The 16,959-nt window shown below is 43.5% G+C and overlaps 1 protein-coding gene and 1 long non-coding RNA gene across 2 annotated transcripts in view; one reads left to right on the top strand and one right to left on the bottom strand.

Moving 5' to 3' along the window:
- Positions 1-16,959, top strand: part of LOC5573889 (rabankyrin-5) — a 130,203-nt gene that overhangs the window by 90,289 nt on the left and 22,955 nt on the right. The window contains exons 4-6 of the mRNA XM_001654871.2: positions 9,893-10,027; positions 10,084-10,322; positions 10,379-12,541. Coding sequence (XP_001654921.2) covers positions 9,893-10,027; positions 10,084-10,322; positions 10,379-12,541 — 2,537 coding nt within the window. The remainder of the gene's footprint in view (positions 1-9,892; positions 10,028-10,083; positions 10,323-10,378; positions 12,542-16,959) is intronic.
- On the bottom strand, positions 13,113-13,903 carry LOC110679384. Its single transcript, XR_002502443.1, has 2 exons — positions 13,310-13,903; positions 13,113-13,237 (listed from the first exon to the last, which is right to left on the bottom strand). It is a non-coding gene; the product is annotated as an uncharacterized LOC110679384 (long non-coding RNA).

A 16,959-nucleotide genomic window follows, 5' to 3' on the forward strand; every position in this document is an offset into this window, starting at 1 on the left:
CTGCCAAAAAATAAACTGCAGTTTTGCACTCGGGTCTGTTTTGTTGACTACTAGGTTTTGCGCATGCGTTATTGTTATTGACAGCGCGCGTGAACAGAGTTCGCGCTGCCAGGAACCAAATCACAAATATTAATTTTTGGGTTTACGATATCGTGATTTTAAAATCATGGTGTTTGGAGCGTTACGAAACGAAGATTGTTTCGAAAAAGCTCAATTTCTCTGCGTGAAACAAATTGAAAGAAAAACTAAAAAAAAAGGTGATCAATTTTTTGTCACAAGAAAAAGTCTTCATACGAAGTCTTATAAAAATGTTTGGGCATACTGAAAAAAGTTGAAACTTGTAACCTTATCGTAAACGTCGAAATCGGAGAGTGTGTGATTTACTCATACGCCCATCGATGCTTCGGAAATCTACTTGTCTTAGGTAAAGATGAATCGAAGCCAAACTTCAAATTATCAAGAGCACAAATCTGGAGAACCACACATCTGTTTGAGGTGAAAACTTGATCGATTGATCACCACCAGCAAGTGACCAAACGATCAAGCCTTCAGCTAAAATTGATCTTCGGTTCTTCAGATTAGAGCTTTTGAAAATTTCAGGTTTGGCTTCGATTGAATTGTTCCTTTTGGCGATAATGATTGTATCGTATGATTTCAGAGTTATTTTCTGAAGTATTTCATTAGAACAATGGTATGAAAAACATAGGTGCCATATGCTCAGTGTAAAATATTTAAACTATCTATTTCTTGTATTGTAAAGAACTTATACACCAACAATTAAGACACTTGCCATGTGAAATGTTTTTAAATACCCATTATATAAATCATATAATATCGCATCCTGACCATGAATATATCACAATCTTTTCTAACTTATCAAGGACTTACAAAAGAGAATTGAGGATGTAAACATTTTTTCGTTGTAATTTATTTGTTTTGAAATCGATGAATATGACGTAAATATTTCAAAATGTCTAAAATGGAATCAAGAAAAACTACGGGAGTTATCTGTAAGTCCATTCTTTACTACCAAAAACCAAAATCTGTAAAAAATGTATTCAAAAGATTTTGGCCATTTGTTAAACCGGCCCTGTATAACAGGTGTTCAGTAAAACATGTGAATGATTTCAATACCTTTCTGTTATTAAAGTAAAAAGAGTAAATTTTGTTCTCTCCAAGAGAATTGCTTTCTGGACTCCCTATTGCCCATTGGTGACGTCATCAGAAAATCGCTCTCTTTTCCTCCTTCGGGAATTCTGGAAACAACGGTGCCAGTGCCTGTCAAACTTGACAGTACTGGCACCATTGTTTTCAAGTTTTGTTGAAGTGAGAAAGAGAGAAAATTTCGCCGTGAAATACCTAATGGACTTATCCGCGATTTAAGACCTACGCGGGAGTGAAGAAATCGGGCCTAAACTTATATCATCCTTCATGAGTAATTTTTGTTTTAATTCCTGATCATTTATTTAGTTAACATCTAGACAGATAACACTGAATCAACAAAATCACGCCACAATACTCGGTTCGTGGCCGCATCTCTCCATCCTCGGTTCTGCCCCACGCTCGCCGAATCGATACGCCCACCTAGCTCGCTGCGCTCCACGCCTTCTTGTACCGACCGGATCCGAAGCGAACACCATCTTTGCAGGGTTGCTGTCCAGCATTCTTGCAACATGCCCTGCCCATCGTATCCTTCCAGCTTTGGCCACCTTCTGGATACTGGGTTCGCCGTAGAGTTGAGCGAGCTCGTGGTTCATCCTTCGCCGCCACACACCGTTTTCCTGCACACCGCCGAAGATCGTCCTAAGCACCCGACGTTCGAAGACTCCAAGTGCTTGCAGGTCCTTCTCGAGCATCGTCCACGTTTCATGCCCGTAGAGGACTACCGGCCTTATGAGCGTTTTGTACATGGTACATTTGGTGCGGGCGTGGATCTTTTTTGACCGCAGCTTCTTCTGGAGGCCATAGTAGGCCCGACTTCCACTGATGATGCGCCTCCGTATTCCACGGCCAACGTTATTGTCAGCCGTCAGCAAGGATCCAAGGTAGACCACCTCGAACGTATCCCCGTCTATCGTAACACTGCTATCTAGGCGAGCCCTGTCGCGCACGGCCCCACCAGCTAGCATGTAATTTGTTCACCACCAGTCCAACTTTTGCTGCCTCGCGTTTCAGGCGGGTGTACAGGTCTGCCACCTTTTCAAATTTTCGGCCGACGATGTCCATATCATCCGTGAAGCAAACAAGTTGACTGGATCTCGTAAAAATCGTACCGGCTCACCTTCTAGCGCAATATTGAACAACAGGCACGAAAGTCCATCACCTTGTCGTAGTCCCCAGTAGGATTCAAACGAACTGGAGTGTTCGCCTGAGACTTTCACACCATTTTGCACACCTTCCATCGTCGCTCTTATCAGTCTCGTGAGCTTCCCGGGAAAGCTGTTCTCTTCCATGATTTTTCATAGCTCTACGCGGTCGATACTGTCGTATGCCGCCGATGAAAAGGTGATGCGTTGAGACCTGGTATTCACGACATTTTTGGAGGATTTGCCGTACAGTAAAGATCTGGTCCGTTATCGATCGGCCGTCGACAGACGACGAAAGATGATGTGGGATAATACCTTCTAGGCCGCATTTAGAATGGTGATCGCTCGAAAGATCTCACAATCTAACTTGTCGCCTTTCTTGTAGATGGGGTTATATTACTCCTTCCTTCCACTCCTCCGGTAGCTGTTCTGTTTCCCAGATTGTGCCTATCAGCCGGTGCAGACAAATGGCCAGCCTTTCCGGACCCATCTTTATGAGTTCAGCTCCGATACCATCCTTACCAGCAGCTTTATTGTTCTTGAGCTGGTGAATGACATCCTTAACCTCCCTCAAAGTGGGGGCTTGTTTGTTTTCCATCCTCCGCAGTACTGACGAAGGTATTTCCTCCGTTGTCCCGTCCTTCATTGCCTGTGCTCTCAGCGCCATTCAGGTGCTCGTCGAGGTGCTTCCACCTTTCGATCACCTCACGCTCGCCCGTCAAAATGCTCTCATCCTTATCCCTGCACATCTCGGCTCACGGCACGAAGCCGTTGCGGGATGCGTTGAGCTTCTGATAGAACTTGCGCGTTTCCTGGGACCGGCACAGCTGTTCCATCTCCTCGCACTCCATCTCCTCCAGGCAGCGTTTTTTCTCCCGAAAGAGGAGGGTCTTCTGTTGCCGTTTCCGTCTATAGCGTTCCAAGTTCTGCCGGGTCCCTTGCTGCAGCATGACCGCCCGCGCTGCATTCTTTTCCTCCAAAACCTCCTGGCACTCCTCGTCGAACCAATCGTTCCGTCGACTCTGTCCCACGTACCCGACGTTGCTCTCAGCTGCATCGTTGATGGCTGCTTTTACTATTCTCCATCAGTCCTCAAGAGGGGCTTCATCGAGCTCACCCTCTTCCGGTAATGCAGCATCGAGGTGCTGCGCGTATGCCGCTGCGACATCCGGTTGCTTAAGCCGAAACTCATCATAATGCTATGTCACTCACCGTTAACTACAACAAACTTACCTATGATGAATCTGCACTGCACAGTCAACCAACACGACTTAAATTGGACCTCAAGAGATGTGATTACGCTGATATTGTGCAAGAGCTCTTAACCGTCAATTGGGATGATGTTTTCATTGAACACGAAACGTTTGACGCAGCACAATTGAATGCATCCATCGACTCAATGGCTACTTACGTAGGTTTGAAATGTTTGATGAATTAGGAAATGGTGTACATCGTGTGAACAATGCTGTCGACTTTAATGTGTTAGCATTTTATGCTACCATCTATGAAGTTTTTTCAAGACATTGCCGTGTCGTTAACAGTAAAAGAGGTGGCCCAGTCTACCCCGAGTGGTTCGACTCCGAAACTGTACAACTGTTAAAGATTAAGAACAAGCTGCACAACAAGTTCAGGCGGAGCAAATCGATCCGTGATGAGGATGCGTACAGACAAGCATTGCGAGAGTTTAAAACGAAGCAACGTTCCCAGTATGCAGCATATATGGATGAATTGCAATTTAACATTCAGGCTAATCCAAAAGTGTTTTGGAAATATGTCAGCAAAAAACGGCGTGATACTGGAATCCCAGTTAATGTTACGTACAAATCGACGAATCCCAGACAACCAAAATGTACGTATAACGAAATCACCTGGAGGCTCTATTTGTGCAAAATTTCACTTATAAGATGTTGCGAAACGGCCTTCTACGTACAAAAGTGGAGGCGATATGCGTGCATATATTATGTGATGAATAATAACATACAATGCGAGTGTATAAATATTCTACCGAATTAACCTGCAATATTATGCGACTTAATTTATGATAACAAATGATGATTTGACAGCTGCTACGGATTGATCCGACTTACTTCGTACGTGTGTACGGGACGAAACAAAATGTACAAATGAAATCAGAAAAGAAGTGTTTTATGCGAGGAAACTCATCAATCTGACGAGTTTATCCACGGTGTTTAGCGAGTTTGATGTAATTAGTATGAATAAACGAGTTGTAACGTGAACTTTCATGCGATTTCTGGTTGTCTGGGATGCTGATTGCATCGAACGTGCAGCTGAGTTGTTTGCTGAATACTTCAATGCAGTTTACTCCGAACGAAATGAGATTCAAGTACCTGTATATCCCCGTGCGGAAGAGCGGTTACCTGAAATAGCACTGTCTTTGGACGAAGTGTGTTTAAAAATGCAAACGTTGGATGTTTCCAAAGCTAGCGGTCCCGATGGTATTCCAAATATTTGTATCAAAAGTTGCGTCGAAGCGTTCGCACTTCCTTTACACAAATTGTTTAATTTGTCTCTTGTGGCTATTTCCCGGCGCTGTGGAAGATCTCGCACATTGTTCCGGTTCATAAAAAGGGTTCCAAGTTGCCTGTGGAAAATTACCGTGGAATAGCCATTCTATCCGCAATACCGAAAATGTTTGAAAGCCTAATCTATGACCAGCTTTATTCATGGATTGAACCGCGTATTTCATCATGTCAACATGGGTTCTTGAAAAAGCGCTCTACGACCACGAATCTGGCTGAATTTGTGTCTCGAACTTCCCAGTGGATGATGGATGGACTACAAGTGGACACAATATATACAGACATGTCTAAAGCGTTCGATGTCATTAACATTAATGCCATTCTATCAGTTTTGGGAAAACACGGCATTGAAGATCGAATTCTCAGCTGGCTTCGTACTTATTTGGAAAATCGGACCCAATACGTTAAGCTACACCAAACGAGATCGAAATCATTTTCTGTTGATTCCGGGGTGCCTCAAGGCAGCCATTTGGGCCCTTTGCTCTTCATCCTTGTCATGAATGAATTGCCTAGTTACCTCGATGGAGTCTACATCCTCATTTACGCCGATGATGTCAAAATATTCATTCCTATAAGTTGTTTGAAGGATTGTCGGAATCTACAACGAAATGTTGATCTGTTCTCCAACTTTTGTATGCAGTTTGGTCTAAAGGTCAATGTATCTAAATGCAACGTGGTGTCTTTCTCTAGAAAGCCTAATACAATCCACTATGACTATCGAATGAGTGCAGATGTCATACATCGATCGTTTTGTGTGAATGACTTGGGCGTGGACCTCGATAGTGAACTATCCTTTACTAAACATATTGACAAGGTAATCGCAAAAGCTAATGCCATGTTTGGAATGATTAGACGGCTTGGACAGGAATTCGATGATCCGTACACAATAATTTCTCTCTACGTTGGATTAGTTCGTTCGATTATTGAGTATGCTGGGATAGTTTGGCAGCCATATTACGAAACGCATAAGACAAGAATCGAAAGTGTACAGAAAAAGTTTGTTAGGTTTGCACTCCGGAACCTTGGGTGGAGAGACGTTTTTCCGGATTACAAATCATTATGCACGCTTGTTGGAATTGATTCGCTCGAACTTAGAAGAAAAACGGCTGTCGCTTTGTTCCTAAAGGATATAATTGATGGTAGATATAATTCTCAATACCTAGCAGGGCAGATTTCATTATATGAGGGTAGAACAGGTTTAAGATTAACAAGGCCGTTTCAAATTCCAAATGGAGTTCAAAACTATGCTAGGAATGAACCTATATATCGTATGATGTCGTTTTATAATGCAAACCGTGCTTGTTTAAATGTTGAAATGTCCAAAGAACAAATTAAGTATGTAATAAGATTTAATTTTTAGTTGTATTGACGGAAGAACATTGTAATTAGTTTAAGATAATGGGCAAATGCCTACAGTCACAATAAATCAAATCAAATCAAATCTAGGTCATACCGGGGCGGCCGTCGATACCGTACTTTGTTAACGACGGAGAGTTTTGGGCACAGTTTGACCATCACCAGATAGTGGTCAGAGTCGATGTTAGCGCCAGGATATGTTCTGACGTCGATAATGTCGGAGAAGTGCCGTCCATCAATCAGAACGTGGTCGATTTGCGATTCTGTCTGCTGTGGTGATCTCCAGGTGTATCGGTATGGAAGGCTGTGTTGGAAGTAGGTGCTACGAATGGCCATATTCTTGGAGGCGGCGAAATCAATTAGTCGTAGGCCGTTTTCGTTCGTTAGCCGGTGGGCGCTGAACTTTCCAATCGTCGGTCTAAATTTCTCCTCCTGGCCAACCTGAGCGTTTAGATCTCCTATGATGATTTTGAGCGTCTTTATCATAATTAGTGCTTCCGGAATGAGGGCTTTGCACGTTTATTATGCTGAAGTTGAAGAACCGGCCTTTGAGCCTCAACTTGCACATTCTCTCATTGATCCCCACCCACAACCCGATCACGCGCCTCTGCATATGTGTGTTTCCGCAGCTCTTGTAGATGGTATGGTTACCTCTAAACGTTCGCACCATTGATCCCTTCCAACACACTTCCTGCAACGCTACGATGCCGCATACGCGGTCCTTCAACACTTCGGCGAGTATGCGTGTGCTCCCGATGAAGTTGAGAGATTTACAGTTCCACGTACCGAGCTTCCAATCGCTAGTCCCTTTACGTCGCTGTGGTCTTCGCCGATTGTCCCGGTTCGTATTCTCTCGTTGATTATTCGTTGCTTGATTTGCTTACAGGGCCTGACACCAACCCCCTTTATTTCCGGAGAACCATTCCTCCTAAATGTTCGGAGGACCATAGTACACAGTTTAGCTTAGAGTCCTTCTCTAGTACTCGTACGATGATCAGCCGCCCCTGACATGGGGAACAGACGCTGTTGTGAGCCACTCCTAACATGGAGTACAGACGCTCAAGGTTTGCAGAAGCAAATGCAAAAGCAAAAGCAAACCCCCCTTCCCTGTCAGCATACGACCAAAGTTCCCACCGGGGGTTGGTTACCCGATCTTCCCTAAGGTTACTCGTACCCCGGCCAGTACCGCGAGGAGATAGGGATAGGAGTTGCTGGGCAAGAGGCTAAGGACCGCACAGAGGGGTATAGATATTCCTTCAGGTACGCGAGATACCAATGGTACGCCATGCCCAGCCATTTACCAACCTAATTCCTGATCTTTCAAGCCAAATATTATTGCATCCTTAACTGCTTCATCGTTATGCGCAAACCGACATTGAACCGCAATAAGTTTAATTCCTAGCACTTAATTTTCTGCTGGTTCGTCAATACCCTGTTTTCTCATGTGCAGCCTATGCCTGTGCTTCATATTAGGCTCAATTTTATCAAAGTTTAAGTTTATCAATCCCGATTTTTAAGTTTATGCTCCCTGTGTAAGTACGGTATAACGTAGTAGCAACTGTTGGCGGTCAATCATGCTCATGCTCATATCGGCGTAGTCAATATCTTTTACATGTTTCCCTGGATAAATCCATTTTATTTCCTCAACACCACTGGGCCTCTCATTGTTATAAAAAGATTTTTCTTCATATTGTAGATATGCCTAATCATTCAATTGATAGAGTATGTCCATACTTTCCATACCATACATTTTGCGAAATAGCCGGTGCTGATTGCCTCCAATCAAGTTGAATCCAATATACATTCTTATCTTTCTTCACTGGTGCTCACTGTCGCTTAGATATCTTATGTAGAATTAACTATTTGCTCACGGACACATGAAATCAACGTTCACTATCCGATACAAAGTTTTCTCCAGAATCACACTGCATAAATTAACAAATGAGCACAAAGCTATTGCTGGCCTACATGTAAAAGCTCATTGTTTCGGCTTCACTATGATATCTCAAAGATTCGAATCTATTGTAATGTATCACAATTTTTTGATATTACACTGACACGTTAATGAATGTTTGCCCTTTACTGGCATAAACCAGATTTGCTGGTATGTCTGAAACATAGTATTTGGAAACTTGCAATCAGAAGACACAGTGTGTTTGTTTGACAAATTGAGAAATGAATTTGCGAAAAAATACGAGACTCGAACTCACGACTCCGTGTACGCTAGACCGGCGTTTTAACCAACTAAGCTACAGAACACCTTATGATTCTGCGGAATAGAAAGCCAAACTGAATCCGAGTACTAACTATGAACACATCTCTTTTCGCAAATCCATGTCTCTTTCGGACTTAGATGCCAAACCCCCAACACGCTCACGTTTGTATCTCCCGATCGCAAGTGAGAGCGAATTGTTTATGGATACTGAGTTCTTACGCTCTACAGCCGCATACCTATAAGCCGAATGCTTGCCGGCACGAAATTCAGTATGCGTTGAGCTCTCAGTGCGGTCGCACGCTCTACGACCAACTGCGCCAGGAGGACGCAACTCGGGATACATTAATGAATGTTTGCCCTTTACTGGCATAAACCGGATTTGCTGGTATGTCTGAAACATAGTATTTGGAAACTTGCAATCAGAAGACACAGTGTGGTCGTAGAGCGTGCGACCGCACTGAGAGCTCAACGCATACTGAATTTCGTGCCGGCAAGCATTCGGCTTATAGGTATGCGGCTGTAGAGCGTAAGAACTCAGTATCCATAAACAATTCGCTCTCACTTGCGATCGGGAGATACAAACGTGAGCGTGTTGGGGGTTTGGCATCTAAGTCCGAAAGAGACATGGATTTGCGAAAAGAGATGTGTTCATAGTTAGTACTCGGATTCAGTTTGGCTTTCTATTCCGCAGAATCATAAGGTGTTCTGTAGCTTAGTTGGTTAAAGCGCCGGTCTAGCGTACACGGAGTCGTGAGTTCGAGTCTCACTAGAATGCGTATTTTTTCGCAAATTCATGTCTCAATTTGTCAAACAAACACACTGTGTCTTCTGATTGCAAGTTTCCAAATACTACACTGACATGGCTGGGAAAATATCAGCATTCTCTCCGCATGTAAGCGCATCTAGTGATACTTTTCCGAATCAATATTCAATATAAAGACTGTGTTTTATTACTTTCAAATTGCAAGCTGCGAAGTCAAGATGGCTGCCACAACAAAATACGGGTCTTAAGTAAAAACATGTTGCGCATCCGACAAAATTATACATGTAATCAGAAAATTGATATTGCGCTCAAAAAATTGCGCTTAACTATATTTCCCCATTGTTGCCCCATACATGGAAGTGTACTTACGTGCATTCCTTTTTGAGTTCTTGAAGAAATCATGAAAACATTTTCGAAGTACCGTGCACCTCCGCTAATTTCAATAATACATCATGTAAACCATTGTTACATAAATTCCAATCACAACTTAAATTTGGGCAAATCTTCTGAATCTATGTGGAACATTTCTGGTGTAATTCCAGGAGGCTATCAAGACCGAATCTTAAAAAAAAATCATAGAGGAGTCCTCAGAGGAATTTTTGAGACAAAACTCTGGAATTCTAATGAAAATGAGACTGTGATCGACTCGATCGAAATGCTCCAAATGATCTCATAATGCTCATAATATACTCTTATCTGTATTTGATTTCAGCTTACCGAAATTGTGAACAGTTTATCGCCTCAGGGTCAACTGCCGCTAGGTCTAGCTCTTATGGGTCGCAGCACGGGAATCGCTCAGACTTTACTGGAAACAGGTGGAGCGGACATTAATGCCTTCACTTCAGAGGTAAGTCGATCTTTCGATATTACATCCTACTCATGGCTAACATATCACTCATATAGGGCTGCACCCTGTTGATCGATGCCATCAAACGAGGTGACGGATTCACCGCACAATTCCTCCTGGACAAGGGTTGCAACATCGATCTGGTCACTCGGGATACCTCGGATACGGCACTGCATCTGGTGAGCACCTACGCCGAAAAGTGTACCGATCCCGAAACTTTCCGGGACATGTTGAGTGTAGCAAGACAATTGCTCAAACGCCGAGCTGATCCCAACGTTCAAAACATCAGAGGATAGTAAGTGAATTATACTTCTAGGGATGTTTTAAACATACTTACAACAATATTTTCAGCACCCCGCTGCACATTGCAATCACCTCCCAGCACATGGATATGATCGATGAATTGCTGAGCGATGATGTGCTAAACTTGGATACCAACATCCGCACGCTGGACGAAAAATGTGCCTTGCAGTTTGCTCTTATGCCGCCCCATACCGATGGACCGCCTTTCGATTTAGCCAGACTGCTGCTGCACAAAGGAGCCCGACCCAATCCAATCAACTCCGACACCGGTGATAGCCTTATTCACACTTTGGCCCAGAGTAGACTAGAAGAGGCGGCAGTATTTCTGGCGGAATTTGCCAATTTGAATCATGTGAATAAGGCTGGTTTGACACCGCTCCATGTGGCAGCCTCGCAAGGACTATCGAACTTGACACGTGCTCTGCTGGAGAAGGGAGCATCGCCTAATATGCAATCCGTAGTGGCCGATCTTAAATCACCTCTACATTATGCAGTGGAAGCCAATAGCGCTGAAGTTATCAAAGCGTTTATTGAACATGTTCAATCTGCAGATGATATGGCAGAGAAGGTAGACTTTAATTTGAAGAATGCCTTTGGCGATTCACCGTTTAGTTTAGCGCTCTCGATGGGATATAATGAGCTGGTTCCTCTGTTAATAAAAGGTGGTGCAGATGTTAACGCCCGCAATGGACAAGATATGACTCTACTGCATCAGGCGATTCTTAAGGAAGATTCGAAGACAGCAGTGTTCTTACTAAACCATGGAGCTGACATGAATGCTTTGACTGCAGATCAAGAATCGCCACTTCAACTAGCCATTCATTGTCGATTGCCAGATGTGGTGGACGCTCTGTGTACTCGTGGGGTATCGTTTAGCGCGCCAGACAACAAAGGCGATTGTCCTTTATGGTCTGCACTGGAATCGGAGCAATTCGAAATTGCATCGGTGTTGGTTAGACATGGGGTCGATACCGATTGCTGGGGTCCTGGGCCGGAAGGATGTCTTCAAACGCTGCTACATCGTGCCATTGACGAGAACAAGGAAGTCGCCGCCCAGTTCTTGATCAGAAGTGGTTGCGATCTGGATTCCCCTCGACAACCTGGTCCACAAGGGCAAGGAGGCGAAGAAGCTAAAGATAAGGCTTCACCACTGCATTTGTGTTGCCAGTGGGGTCTACGAAACGTACTCCACACATTGATCGACCATGGAGCGAATGTCAATGCCGTCGATTGTGATCTGAAAACTCCGTTACACGTGGCAATCGAGAACCAACATGAGGAAATCATTGGTATTCTCCTGTGTCATCCTGGAATTGACCTGAAAATCCGCGACAAAACTGGCAACACACCGTTTGCAGCGGCCTTGCAAGTGAGAAACAATAAGGCCGCACAAAATATCCTGGAAAGACTGCCGAACGCTGCAGAGCAGATGGACCAAAGAGGCCGAAATTTTCTCCATTTGGCTATCATGAGGGACGACCTGGAGTCAGTCCTGTTTCTACTATCAATCCACGTGGATGTGAACTCCCGCGTTCATGACGTCAATCAAACACCTCCTCTCCACCTAGCGGCTGGATCCGAAAACGAAATGCTTATTAGAAATCTCATTCTGGCAGGTGCTCGTCTCAACGATCGGGACGCTACCCAGAAAACAGCATTGCACGTAGCTGCGGAACGTGGCACCATTGGAGCCGTTTCAGCGCTGCTTCAAAACGGTGCCGATTTCGACGCCGTCGATGGCGATGGCAACAATGCCCTTCACATTGCCGTCCGAGAAGGCCACATCGCTGTGGTCCGTGAACTGCTGACCGAGTCCGAACTGAATGCCGAAGTAGTCAACATGAAGGGCAGAAATCCTCTGCATGAGCTCTGCCGTTGCGGTAAGGATAACACCGCCGCTGGAATTCTTGAGCTATTCCTGGAGTGTATGCCGAAGTATCCGATCAATACAACCGATCTGCAAGGGAACACACCGCTGTTACTTGCGTACATGCGTGGTCAGGCCCAACTTTGCCGGATCCTTGTGAAAAACGGCGCCTGTCTGGGGGCGGAGAACAAGGAAGGTCTGACGATTTTCAACTTCAAGCTTGCTACCAATCAGCTATTGCATCGGTTGCTGGACGAGCTTCCGCAAGAATCTCCATGGGCATCATCCGAGGTGTGTCAGGAGTGTGGCACCAAGTTTACCATCACGATGCGGAAACACCATTGGTAAGTAGATTTACTTATAATATTGGGCAATACATTTGCAACTTTTTCGATTTTTTATACTTTTGTTTTTGTCGGTAGCGATAGGGGTAGTACTGGCACTCTTAATCTGCCCTAAGCTCCTTCCCAGCATTTGCTTTTATAAGCCTCTATTGCGTTCATCACACAGACGTTCCTAAGCAATGTTGCTCAAATGGTCACTGTGTACGCTAGCAGCAATCAGCCCTTGCCGTAGTTTTGCAGTCTAGTAGTTCAAAATACTATCAAACTATGATAAGGCCTGAAATGCTACTGTAGAGAACCCAAAACACATCTCCATTTAGTGGTATACAGAATAACAGTGACGTTTATTATATCCATCTTAGTGACCCTTATTTCTTAGCCTACTACATCTCTCCTTGTCTTTAATAAAATTTAATTATTAATTAGCTGACCTAATTCAACCCGAATGGTATGAAACAACATGATAATTACTAAAATATGTAAACATATTTATCCTAACATGAAATATTTTGGTAAGACTTTGCTGTTATGTAATGTGTTTTAAATAAATTGATATGTTTCTTCAATTCCAGAACAATGTAGCGTTCTTGCTGTGCATCGAGCTTCAGTATAACTTATAAGTATCCTGCCATGTTCTTTGGTTCAATCTTCATATTCCTGTACGTCACAAACTTCGAAGTTGACGGTTGCGCTTGCCTAAATTTTATGGAAAATATGTATTAGTAAATAACTTATTAATAATAATCCATTCAAAGCTATATACTTTACCGTATTTTTCCTTTTTTTTATAATTTACATAAAAAAATGTGTTGATACTTATGCTTTTCAGTGGAAATCTCGTGCATCCGCGTTTTCTTCAGTTTCATTCTTCATGATTATTTCATTCTTCAAAACGCCTTTCCAATGTTAGTGGACATTTTGCTTTAATTTTTTTTCTGAAATTGTAACTAAAGCTGCATCTAACATATCAAATATGTTAACATATTCTTATTATATATTGCAATTTTAGGGAAAACTTTCCGTTTTACGGTTTAACGAAAAGCTACCGCAAACTGGAAAATTTTCTTAACAACCGTAATGTTATATTGCATATTTAATGAGAAACTTCATTATAGAACAAACTACAGAATAAACAAATGTATTATTTTCTTGGGACTATTCGCGTAATTTAATGTATCACAACACATATGGTTTAAATTATTGCATGATCCTAACATTTCACTTTTTTTAACCGTTGCTGAGCTGGAAGCTTATACACTGAGTACACTAACTTTTTTAAAAAAGATCAATTATATCGACCACCAGTAGCACCACACTTGATGTGGCCCCTTTTTTCATCTTTCAGTTTAAGGATTAGACCAGCCTCGAGTTCTGTTTGATCTTTCGACCTTGACACTTGCTTTTGCCGGGGCGAGCGACGAGGGCAGGATCAAACATGTCGCGCGTCGGTCTCGTAAGTGAAAAAGTGGCGTGATCGGTGAGTTCGGTTGAAGAAAGTGAAAAAGTGCCGCGATCGGTTAGTTCTGTTTGATCTTTCGACCTTGACACTTGCTTTTGCCGGGGCAAGCGACGAGGGCAGGATCAAACATGTCGCGCGTCGGTCTCGTATGTGAAAAAGTGGCGTGATTGGTGAGTTCGGTTGAAGAAAGTGAACAAGTGCCGCGATCGGTTAGTTCTGTTTGATCTTTCGACCTTGACACTTGCTTTTGCCGGGGCAAGCGACGAGGGCAGGATCAAACATGTCGCGCGTCGGTCTCGTATGTGAAAAAGTGGCGTGATTGGTGAGTTCGGTTGAAGAAAGTGAACAAGTGCCGCGATCGGTTAGTTCTGTTTGATCTTTCGACCTTGACACTTGCTTTTGCCGGGGCGAGCGACGAGGGCAGGATCAAACATGTCGCGCGTCGGTCTCGTAAGTGAAAAAGTGGCGTGATCGGTGAGTTCGGTTGAAGAAAGTGAAAAAGTGCCGCGATCGGTTAGTTCTGTTTGATCTTTCGACCTTGACACTTGCTTTTGCCGGGGCAAGCGACGAGGGCAGGATCAAACATGTCGCGCGTCGGTCTCGTATGTGAAAAAGTGGCGTGATTGGTGAGTTCGGTTGAAGAAAGTGAACAAGTGCCGCGATCGGTTAGTTCTGTTTGATCTTTCGACCTTGACACTTGCTTTTGCCGGGGCAAGCGACGAGGGCAGGATCAAACATGTCGCGCGTCGGTCTCGTATGTGAAAAAGTGGCGTGATTGGTGAGTTCGGTTGAAGAAAGTGAACAAGTGCCGCGATCGGTTAGTTCTGTTTGATCTTTCGACCTTGACACTTGCTTTTGCCGGGGCGAGCGACGAGGGCAGGATCAAACATGTCGCGCGTCGGTCTCGTAAGTGAAAAAGTGGCGTGATCGGTGAGTTCGGTTGAAGAAAGTGAAAAAGTGCCGCGATCGGTTAGTTCTGTTTGATCTTTCGACCTTGACACTTGCTTTTGCCGGGGCGAGCGACGAGGGCAGGATCAAACATGTCGCGCGTCGGTCTCGTAAGTGAAAAAGTGGCGTGATCGGTGAGTTCGGTTGAAGAAAGTGAAAAAGTGCCGCGATCGGTTAGTTCTGTTTGATCTTTCGACCTTGACACTTGCTTTTGCCGGGGCAAGCGACGAGGGCAGGATCAAACATGTCGCGCGTCGGTCTCGTATGTGAAAAAGTGGCGTGATTGGTGAGTTCGGTTGAAGAAAGTGAACAAGTGCCGCGATCGGTTAGTTCTGTTTGATCTTTCGACCTTGACACTTGCTTTTGCCGGGGCGAGCGACGAGGGCAGGATCAAACATGTCGCGCGTCGGTCTCGTAAGTGAAAAAGTGGCGTGATCGGTGAGTTCGGTTGAAGAAAGTGAAAAAGTGCCGCGATCGGTTAGTTCTGTTTGATCCTTCGACCTTGACGCTTGCTCCTGGGCAGTACGTCAAGAAAGCCCGAACAGTTTTTTTTATTCTTTATGGGTCGCGCGCTTATTTTTTTTTTCCTGAGTGCGTTTTTATAGCCGAGCAAACGAGTGAAGCCGAAAGTGGATTGTGGCTGCTCAGTCAAGGATAACGGATCAATTGGTGAGCTCGTTTCATGCTACTATTTCTAATCTATAAAATATGTATGACTGCACATTCAATCGTTACAATGGTGGGATGTAAATATGATTTTTCAACAAACTATGGATGGTTCGTCACTGTGAGTGTCGGCACAAACTCTGATTCATGATTTATTTATGTTTAACATTTTTTTTTTCAGAACACCTCTTATACCTTTATTTTTGTAATTAAAAAAACATTGAATGGTTCGACACTACAAGTGTAGACTTGCGAAAGGTTCACTTTATTCAACAAACTTTGGATGGTTCGCCACTGTAAGTGTCGGCATAAGAATAAGAGTGTTCTATGATGTCCCAACCAATCGAGTTTTTTGTTTCTTTTCAAATGAGTGAAATATAATAACACATGCTTTCGTCCTGACAGCTGTAGGAATGTTACATTTAGGTATTTGTTCAACAAACTTTGAATGGTTCGTCACCTCAAGTGTCGGCATAATTTTCCTCTACATAAAAATTGTTCATATCAAATGAAAATATTATATTTACGTATAAGCATGTATATATCTCACAAATCATTGCTTATCATGGTCTAATCGCTTATCAAAGTGAATCCTATGACCCAACGATCCTCCTCATTAACTAACATCCCTCCCAGTAACCTTTGTGGAGATGCAGAGGCAAACACGGTCTCCAAAAAGCAAAGGTTACACACTAACATTCCTTCCCCCCATCCCACCTGACTGCAAGGACGTGGCCGGCGCCGTTATTGACCCTGTATAAATAGAGGCACTGAATTATGCACACTGAAGAAGATTATGGCCAATCCCAGCCGAACTTCTAGTTGATTCTTTGTGCATTTTCACTGACTTCGGTCAATCACGGAATAGCAACCATTGATATGTGTAGTCAGTCTAAGCTAAGCTAAGCTAAGCTTTCAGTTTAAGGATTAGACCAGCCTCGATTACTAGTTACGAGCTTCTCAAGTCACCTTTGTTGTTTTCTAACACATTTTTTTTCGAGAATATCGCAAACAATAAATGATTTCCAGATTTCTCAAAAAAATCTGAAATGGACCAATTTTTTTCCATTTCCTTCGTTATATGAGATGTAGACCGGAATGTTTCCCTTTAATCTCTACTAATCAAACAAGAGCGGACTGGACGATTTGAGTTATTCCTTCATTATTTTTTTTTAAATGGGCCGAATTTTCACAAATTCCCTACGTTCTATTTACAGAAACGGACCAGGGTTTCTACCCTCTTCGTTCCTTATGGAGAAGTAGACCGGAATTAGTTGTTCCCTTTACTCTCTACTAATCAACCAAGAGCGGACCGGATAATTTGTGTTATTCCTTCATTTTTTCA

The sequence above is a fragment of the Aedes aegypti genome, chromosome 3, assembly GCF_002204515.2.
Source record: "Aedes aegypti strain LVP_AGWG chromosome 3, AaegL5.0 Primary Assembly, whole genome shotgun sequence".
Lineage (NCBI taxonomy): Eukaryota > Metazoa > Arthropoda > Insecta > Diptera > Culicidae > Aedes > Aedes aegypti.